The sequence below is a fragment of the Dipodomys spectabilis genome, unplaced genomic scaffold (assembly GCF_019054845.1).
Source record: "Dipodomys spectabilis isolate Male_0828 unplaced genomic scaffold, ASM1905484v1 ptg000323l, whole genome shotgun sequence".
Classification (NCBI taxonomy): domain Eukaryota; kingdom Metazoa; phylum Chordata; class Mammalia; order Rodentia; family Heteromyidae; genus Dipodomys; species Dipodomys spectabilis.
The window spans coordinates 925,001-935,372 of NW_024871000.1; the positions used below are offsets into that span (position 1 = coordinate 925,001).

General features: G+C 40.3%; 1 protein-coding gene across 1 annotated transcript in view; it reads left to right on the forward strand.

Moving 5' to 3' along the window:
• The window catches only part of LOC122128098, a 9,052-nt gene extending 7,881 nt beyond the window's left edge, over window positions 1-1,171 (forward strand). Inside the window, exon 4 of the mRNA XM_042702423.1 lies at window positions 892-1,171. Within this exon, the coding sequence (XP_042558357.1) occupies window positions 892-1,029 (138 nt within the window). The 3' untranslated portion in view covers window positions 1,030-1,171. The remainder of the gene's footprint in view (window positions 1-891) is intronic.
• The last annotated feature ends 9,201 nt before the right edge of the window (window positions 1,172-10,372 follow it).

Genomic DNA, 10,372 nt, shown 5'->3' on the forward strand with positions numbered 1-10,372 from the left:
CAGACAGACACAGACCAGACGGATACAGAGACACACACAAAGATACACAGACAGACAGACACAGAGACACACAGACAGACAGACACAGACGCACAGACAGACAGACAAACCGGATAGAGACACAGACACAGAGACACATACAGACAGACAGACAGACACAGACACACACAGAGACAAACCACACAGAGATAGACAGACACACCGACAAAGCAGACAGACAGACACAGAGACTCAAAACAGACACAGAGACACACAGACAGACACAGAGACAAACAGACATACAGACAGATACACACAGACGGACAGACAGACACGAGAGACCAGACCAATCACACAGATGGACGGAAGGACGGAGAGACGGATGGACAGACGGCCCTATGGGAACAGGGAGGGAGACTCCTTGGCACAGTGCTCACCTGGCCCACACCAGGCCCTGGGTGGGGGAGGCCTCGAAATCACACACAGAACATGCCAGAAGGCACATCGTGGCTCAACGGTCATATTCCCTCCTTCCTTCCCTCCTTCCTTCCCTCCCTCCTTCCTTCCCTCCCTCCTTCCTTCCCTCCTTCCTTCCTTCCCTCCCTCCTTCCTTCCCTCCTTCCTTCCCTCCTTCTTTCCCTCCTTCCCTCCTTCCCTCCTTTCCCTCCTTCCCTCCCTCCATCCTTCTTTCCTTCCCTCCTTCCTTCCTTCCTTCCCTCCTTCCTTCTTGTTCCTTCCCTCCATCCTTCCTTTCATCCTTCCTTCCTTCCCTCCTTCCTTCCTTCCCTCCTTCCCTCCTTCCTTCTTTCCTTCCTTCCTTCCCCCCTACCTTCCCACCAACACTGGGGACCCAGCCCACCCCCCGGGCCGACCTCTCACCCCTCGTGTCTCTCTCACCCTCTGACCCCGCAGTGCCTGGTGCTGGAGGACTTGCCCCACGGCGTGGCGGCCGCCCGGGCAGCGGGGATGCAGGTGGTCATGGTGCCCAGCGTCCAGCTCGACCCCGAACTCAACGGCCGGGGCCACCCTGCTGCTGCCCTCCCTGGGTGACATACAACCCGAACTCTTCGGCCTGCCCGCCTTCAACTGACCTGCGGACGGACAGACAGACAGAAGGACGCTGGACACAAGGCCAAGACCTGACCCCTCCCAGGGCCTCCCTGACCTCTGGAAATAAAGGGAATGAACACAGGAAGTGCCTCACTGAGTCACGAGTGGATGGATGGATGGATGGGTGGGTGGATGGATGGATGAATGGATGGATGGATGGATGGATGGATGGATGGATGGATGGATGGATGGATGGATGGGTGGATGGATGGATGGGTGGATGGATGGGTGGATGGATGGGTGGATGGATGGGTGGGTGACTGGATGGATGGATGGGTAAATGCATGGGTGGCTGGATGGATGGATGGGTGGATGGATGGATGGGTGGATGAGTGGATGGATGGGTGGATGGATGGATGGATGGGTGGATGGATGGATGGATGGGTGGATGGGTGGGTGGATGGGTGGGTGGATGGATGGATGGGTGGATGGATGGGTGTGTGGGTGGACGGATGGATGGGTGATTGGTAGATGGGTGGATGGATGGATGGATGGATGGGTGGATGGATGGTTGGATGGGTGGACGGATGTGTGGGTGATGGGTAGATGGGTGGATGGATGGATGGATGAGTGGATGGGTTGATGGATGGATGGATGGATGGATGGATGGAGGGGTGGGTGGATGGGTGGATGGATGCATGGGTGAATGGATGGGTGGGTGGATGGGTGGATGGATGGGTGGATGGATGGATGGGTGGGTGGATGGATGGGTGGATGATTGGATGGGTGGGTGGGTGGAGGGGTGAATGGATGGGTGGATGGGTGAATGGATGGGTGGATGGATGGGTGGATGGTTGGATGGATGGGTGGGTGGATGGGTGGATGGATGGATGGGTGGGTGGATGGGTGGATGGATGGGTGGGTGGATGGATGGCTGTTATATCCTGCCCAGGCCCCTCCTCTCCCCCTCTGCCTGTGGGATTTGTTCCATTTTGTTTTGTGTCCTCTGGTGCTGCAGACGTTGGGTGATCAGCCTTGGGTCTAAAAATATCAGGCTGTGCTGAGAATAGCTCAGTCTCTCGCTCTTCAAGGCCAGGGTGGGGCTGAGGGCTGGGAATCAACTGGGTCAAGGTGAGAATAAGAGCAATAACAGTATCAACAACAACAATGACATGAATAACAATAACAACAGCAATAATAACAACAATCATGATATGAATAACAATAACAGCGATCATAACTATAACAATAACAATCACACATCATCCATAACAAGGACAGTAACAATGGGAACAACAGCAATCACAGCAATCATAGCAATAACAATAACAATAATAGCCATTATAACAACCAAATAACAATAACAATGACATTAATAAGAGTAACAATAACAATAGAAGCAATAATAGCAATAACCAGAGTAATAGTAGCCATAATAACAATAACTATAACAATAACAATAATAACTCGATAACATGGATAATGATAACAGTAACAATAACAGTAACAATAGCAATAATAACAATAACAGTAACAGTAATAACAATTACAGCAAGAATCACAATAACAGCAAAACAATAGCGATAAGAACAAAGACAACATCAATCACCATGACAGTAACAATAGTAACAATAATAATAACCATAACAGTAATCATAAAAGTAAGAGCAATAACAGCAATAATAATGATAGCAGTAATAACAGCGATCATAGTAATAATAGTCATAATAACAATAACATTAACAACAAACAATAAGAACAATAACAATAAGTATTAACAATTACAATTCCAACAACAGCAATAACCATAATAGTAATAACAATAGCAACAAGAACAAGAACAAGAACAACAAAAATAATACCATTCCATCCATCCATTCATGCACCCATCCATCCATCCACCCATCCATCCATCCATCCACCCATCCACCCATCCATCCACCCATCCACCCACCCATCCATCCATGCACCCATCCATCCACCCACCCATCCAGCCATCCATCCACCCATCCAACCATCCATCCACCCATCCACCCACCCATCCATCCATCCACCCATCCATCCACCCAACCACCCATCCTTCCACACATCCATCCACCCACCCATCTACCCATCCATCCATCCATCCATCCACACATCCATCCACCCATCCACCCATCTGTCTAACCATCCATCCATCCATCCATCCATGCATCCATCCACTCATCCATCCATGCATCCATCCACCCATCCATCCATCCACCCATCCATCCATCCTTCCATCCACCCATCCATCCACCCATCCATCCATGCATTCATCCACGCATCCATGCATCCATCCGTCCATCCATCTATCCATCCATCCATCCACCCATCCATCTACCCTTCTATCCACCCATCCATCCATCCATCCATCCACCAATCCATCCATCCGTCCATCCATCCATCCTTCCATCCGCCCACACATCCATCCATCCATCCATCCACCCACCAACCCACCCATCCATCCATCCATCCACCCATCCACCCACCCATCCAACCATCCACCCATCCATCCACCCAACCACCCATCCATCCACACATCCATCCACCCACCGATCTACCCATCCACACATCCATCCACTCACCCATTTACCCATCCATCCATCCACACATCCATCCAACCATCCACCCATCCGTCTAACCAGCCATCCATGCATCCATCCATGCATCCATCCACTCATCCATCCATGCATCCATCCACCCATCCATCCATCCACCCACCCATCCATCCTTCCATCCACCCATCCATCCATCCATCCATGCACCCATCCATCCACCCACCCATCAATCCATCCACCCATCCATCCACCCACCCATCCACCCATCCATCCATGCATCCATCCACCCATCCATGCATCCATCCATCCATCCATCCATCTATCCATCCATCCATCCACCCATTCATCCACCCTTCTATCCACCCATCCATCCATCCATCCATCCACCAATCCATCCATCCGTCCATCCATCCATCCATCCATCCATCCATCCTTCCATCCGCTCACGCATCCATCCATCCATCCACCCACCCACCCAACCACCCACCCATCCATCCATCCACCCACCCATCCATCCACCCATCCATCCACCCATCCATCCATCCATCCACCCACCCATCCACCCATCCATCCATCCATCCATCCATCCATCCATCCATCTGTCCACCCATCCGTCCATCCATCTATCCATCCATCTATCCACCCATCCATCCATCCATCCATGCACCCATCCATCCACCCACCCATCCATCCATCCATCCATCCACCCACCCATCCATCCATCCGTCCATCCATCTATCCAATCATTCATCCACCCACCGGTCCATCCTTCCATCCACCCATCCATCCTTCCATCCACCCATCCATCCATCCATCCACCCACCCATCCACCCATCCATCCATCCGTCCTTCCATCCACCCATGCATCCATCCATCCATCCAACCCCCCATCCACCCATCCATCCATCCATCCACCCATCCATCCATCCACCCATCCATCCACCCATCCATCCATCCATCCACACACCCATCTACCCATCCATCCATGCATCCATCCACCAATCCATCCATCCATGCATCCATACACCCATCCATCCATCCATCCATCCATCCACCCACCCATCCACCCATCCATCCATCCATCCACCCATCCATCCATCCATCCATCCATCTACCCATCCATCCATCCACCCATCCATCCACCCATCCATCCATGCATCCATCCACCCATCCATCCATCCATGCATCCATCCACCCATCGATCCATGCATCCATCCATCCATCCATCCACCCATCCATCCATCCATCCATCCCTCCATCAACCCATCCATCCACTCATCCATCCATCCATCCATCCATCCACTCTTCTTTGTTATTGGGGGTGGGAGTAAGGAAGGGGGGCAGGCTCTCTTGGTTCTTGAACTCAGCACCCTGGGTTTTCTGGACCCCTGAGTGACCCTGAGCCCTAGAGACCAAGATGGCCCCACTTCCAGTTTGCTGGTGGAGCTCAGAGTTTCCTCATGGAGTTTCCTGTCCCTAGGGTGGGACCTTAGGCCCCTGGGAGCCATAGAGACACCAAGATTGTGCCACTTCCGGTTTCCTGGTGGTTTCCTTGGAGACCAGGCACCTGACTTCCTCTTCCTCTTCCTCTTCCTCCTATGACGCTTATTGGTATTATTATTACTATTGTTGTTGTTGTTGTTACTGTTATTGCTGTTGTTACTATTGTTATTACTATCATTGTTATTACTATTGTTATTACTGTTACTGTTACTGTTATTGCTATTGTTATTACTATTAATACTATTGTTATTAATATTGTTACTATTGTTATTACTATTTTTATTACTGTTACTGTTATTGTTGTTACTATTGTTATTACTCCTATTGTTGTGGTTATGACCATAGTTCCTACTCCTATGTCTATATTGTTGTTACGATTATTGCCATTATTGTTATTATTACTCTCAGTTTTACTATTATTACTCTTGGTATTGTTATTACTGTTATTGTTACTATTATTACTTCTATTATTGTTATTGGCATTGCTATAGTTATTGCTGTTATTAGTATTGCTATTGTTGTTTTTGATACTATTGTTACTATTATTATTACTATTGTTATTAGTGTTATCATTACTTTGTTATTACTGTTATTTCATTATTACCATTGTTATTGTTGCTATTACTGTTGTCACTATTGTTACTATTGTTATTATTACTGTTATTGTTGTTACTATTATTATTGTTATCACTGTTATTATTGTTATAGTTGTTATTGTTACCAATATTAGTACTATTATTACTATTGTTATTACTGTTGTTATTACTATTATTTGTATTATTGATATTATTATTGTTGTTACTATTATTACTATTGTGGTTTTTGCTATTGTCATTACTATTATTACTCTTAACATTGCTATTGATATTACTGTTATTTCTATTATTGCTATTGTTCTTGTTACTATTACTGTTATTGTTTTATTACTGTTATTACTGTTGTTATTGTTGTTGTTACTGTTATTGTTACTTGTTACTATTGTTGTTATCACTATTGTTCTTACTATTATTATTGCTATTGTTATTACTGTTGTTTTTACTGTTATTTCTAATATTACTATTCTTGTTGTTATTGTTACTATTATTCCTGTTGTTCTTGCTATTATTACTGTTATTGTTGTTATTACTATTGTTATTGTTACTATTATTACTGTTGTTATTACTATTATTTCTATTTTCACTATTGTTATTGTTACTGTTGCTATTATTGTTATTACTATTGTTGCTATTATTATTACTCTTATTTCTATTACGATTTTTGTTGTTACTACTGTTACTACTGTGGTTGTTGCTATTGTTACTGTTATTACTATTGTTATTACTATTATTAATACTATTATTACTGTTGTTATTACCATTAATTCTATTATTGCTATTGTTGTTGTTACTGTTATTGTTGTTGTTGCTATTATTAATACTATTATTATTACTGTTGTTATTACTGTTATTATCACTGCTATTTCTATTATTACTATTGTTGCTATTGTTACTATTATTAGTATTATTGTTATTACTGTTATTATTACTGTTGTTACTACTGTTACTGTTGTTATTACTGTTGTTACTACTGTTATTACTATTATGTTACTATTATTATTGCTGTTGTTATTTCTGTTGTTATTACTATTATTTCTATTATTATTACTGTTGTTACCATTATTGTTACTGTTATTGTTACTATTATTACTATTGTTGTTACTGTTGTTATTACTATTACTATTATTGTTATTGTTACTATTATTTCTACTGGGGTAGTTGCTGTTGTTATTGCTATTATTAATACTATTGTTATTACTATTGTTACTGTTATTATTACTGTTGTCATTACTATTGTTTTTACTGTTATTATTACTATTATTATTACTGTTATTGTTACTGTTATTACTGTTGTTATTACTGTTGTTATTACTGTTGTTATTACTATTACTATTATTGTTGTTATTGTTACTGTTATTACTACTGGGGTAGTTGCTATTGTTATTACTATTATTAATACTATTGTTATTACAGTTGTTACTGTTATCATTAGTGTTGTTATTACTGTTGTTTTTACTGTTATTATTGTTGTTGTTATTGTTACTGTTGTTACTATTGTTATTGCTATTTTTAGTATTATTATTACTGTTGTTATTGTTACTATCACTGTTGTCACTATTGTTATTACTGTTGCTATTACTGTTATTGTTACTATTGTTACTGTTATTTTTACTATTACTATGACTGTGGTTGTTACTATTGTTATTACTATTATTATTACTATTATTACCGTTATTGTTTTACTATTGTTATTATTACTGTTGTTATTACTATTGTTCTTACTGTTATTGTTACTGTTGTTATTACTGTTATTGTTGTTGTTGCTATTATTTCTACTGTTCTTGCTATTATTACTGTTATTGTTGTTGTTATTGTTACTCTTATTACTACTCTTATTATTACTTTTATGGTTGTTATTGTTACTATTATTACTCTTGTTGTGATTATTATTGTTGTTGTTGTTGTTATTAACACTATTATTACTGCTGTTATTATTGCTGTTATTGCTATTATCCTGATGTTGTTATTGTTGCTATTATTACTATTGTTGTTATTAGTGTTATTGTTACTGTTGTTATTGTTACTGTCATTACTGTTATTGTTACTATTATTACTACTGTGGTTGTTGCTATAGTTATTACTATTGTTATTCCTGTTATTATTACTGTTGTTGTTGTTATTCATTTTATATTATTTTTTGGGTCTAGTCGTGGGGCCTGAACTCTGGGTCTGGGCGCTGTCCCTCAACTCTTCAGCTCAAGGTTAGCACTCTACCACAGCACCACTTCTGGCTTTTTTCTTTTTACTTATGTGGTGCTGAGGAATCGAACCCAGGGCCTCAGGCATGCAAGGCAAGCGCTCTACCACTAGCCACCTTCCCAGTCCCCAGAGGGTTTTAATAAAGCAAGCCTTAAGGAAGAAAGATAACATGAAGTGACAACTACAGAAATTCTACAAAGATGACACCTTTCACGTTTCTGTCTTCCTTCTCTTCTCATACTTCAGAAAGCATTGACTAACATTATAAATATACTGCAATTATAAGTTAAGGATCAGTGTTTTTTTTCCAACCTGAAGCCTTTTTTCCATGATTCTTGACATAAACTTTTTGGGAGATTTTTTTGATTGTGATGGGATTCCACCCAAAACAAAGCCATGTATATCAAGAAAGTCAATGTTTTCAACTCAGAGTACTAAACAAAAGAGGGAGAAAATTAAATTAAGTTTAGCAATATATGTTAAGCACAAATATAGGCAATATCAAGATATCTTGAAATTGTATACTTTTACTGGATAAAGTGGCTCAAACCTGCAATATTATCTACTTAGAAAACAGAGATTAGAGTATTGCAGTTCCAGGAAAGCCCAGACAAAAAAAAGAAGTTTCAGAAACTCTAACCATTTGCTGGGTGCAATGTGTTTTGCTTGTGTTAGGAGGACCGCAGTCCAAGCAGGCCCAGGCATAGTGATACTACCTCAAAATAAGCAACCAAATTACAATCTGCTGGTATGGTAATAAAAGAGATGCTGTTTCACAAGTATAGGATTTTGGGTTCAATCATCCAGTATCACTAGGCATTTAAGTGTGTGTCAGGGTAAGAATTTGGTATGTCTGAGGTAAAGACTTCATACTCATTTTACAAGCTCTAATAAAACCTTTGCCTCTTTTGTTATTTTTTTAAATATAGCATAACTTCCATGCCCAAACCAAATAATTTCCTATTAGAGATTTTCTCCTATCCATTAAGTAATATATTATGTGTTGGATACTGTCCTACTGAAATCACACTAAAGATCAAAAACCCATTGCCTTAGAAAGTGACTGCATTTGGAAACAGAATCTCAAAGGTAGAATTTAAGTTGAACTCTCCTCCAAGAGAAGCAGAAGGTCTTGAATATGCCAAGGAAAGAGGACTCAGAAGAAGCAACTCTGATCTTGGAGTTTTAGTTCCACCAACTCAGAGGGAATGTATTTACAGTGTTAATGCTACCCAATTTGTGGTAGTTTATTATTACAATTACTAGCAAACATGTGGAATCTATAAGACATGAAAAGTCATTGACTCTTGGGGTCCATGACTCAAATTTATAATCCTAGTGATTAAGAAGGATGAGACTTGGGGGATAATAATATTTTCAGGATGGTAGGAAAATTCATGAGGTTCTATCTCCAATTAACTACAAAAATTTCTGGGCTGGAGACATAGTTCAAATGGTAGACTGACTACTGTTAGCAAACTGAGCATGAGTTATATTCAAGCCCCAAATTGGGATAAAGAAAATGTCCTTAGAATAATACTATGAGAAACAGAATTATGAATAGGAAAGCAGAAACAAAAGAAATAAACTTATTCATACAGACAAAGCTTCCCAAAATGAAATATGGCTTAAACTGTAATATTTAGGGTTTTCCTCCTATACAGTAGAAATAAATGGTATTTTGATTTGACAAAACTAAAGTGTAAAACTGTATGCAATAAATAATCACATTACTTTTATGTTTCCATAATTTAACTTGTTTTCCTACAAAGTTATAGAATAGTGTAGCTTTTGAAAATAAACCAATGTTGCACTTTGAAATATGATTATATATCCTTGCAAGTGTTGTCTAAAACTGATCTACAGTGAAATGATTGCCATTGGTATCTTTCTCAAGATTACAAATGTTTATACTTTCAGCTGACCTTCCACAAAACTCTTACACCAAAAATAACTTTTTAGTTTGTTCATGCAATCATAGGAATATAAACATATGTGTCAAAATGTTAATTACCTTAATCTGCTGTCATTAATGTAATATAACTAATACAATTAAGTATATACCTTGAGGAAAATAAAATTCTTCCTTCTAAATACATGCTTGCAGGCACACACACACACACACACACACACACACACACACACACACACATATTTACCACTCTGACTCAGGTTAGGTTCCTGACATTGGGTATCAGACACTTATCTAATAATCAACCTTTCCTGCACAGATATAAAATACATTCATACTTCCACAATACAAAAATACCAGATCATTCAAAATAATGAAAATATTTAAAGAATCACCCAGCTCCTGTACCATCTACTCCCTGATTTCATTCATTTCTGTCAATACATTTTTCATATCATAATTAAAATCTTTTTGAGTCTCTCATTAGCAGACAAAAATGTTATCATACAATAGAAAATGTAAGTAAAATTACTTTTCCCTGGGTAACCTTTTAT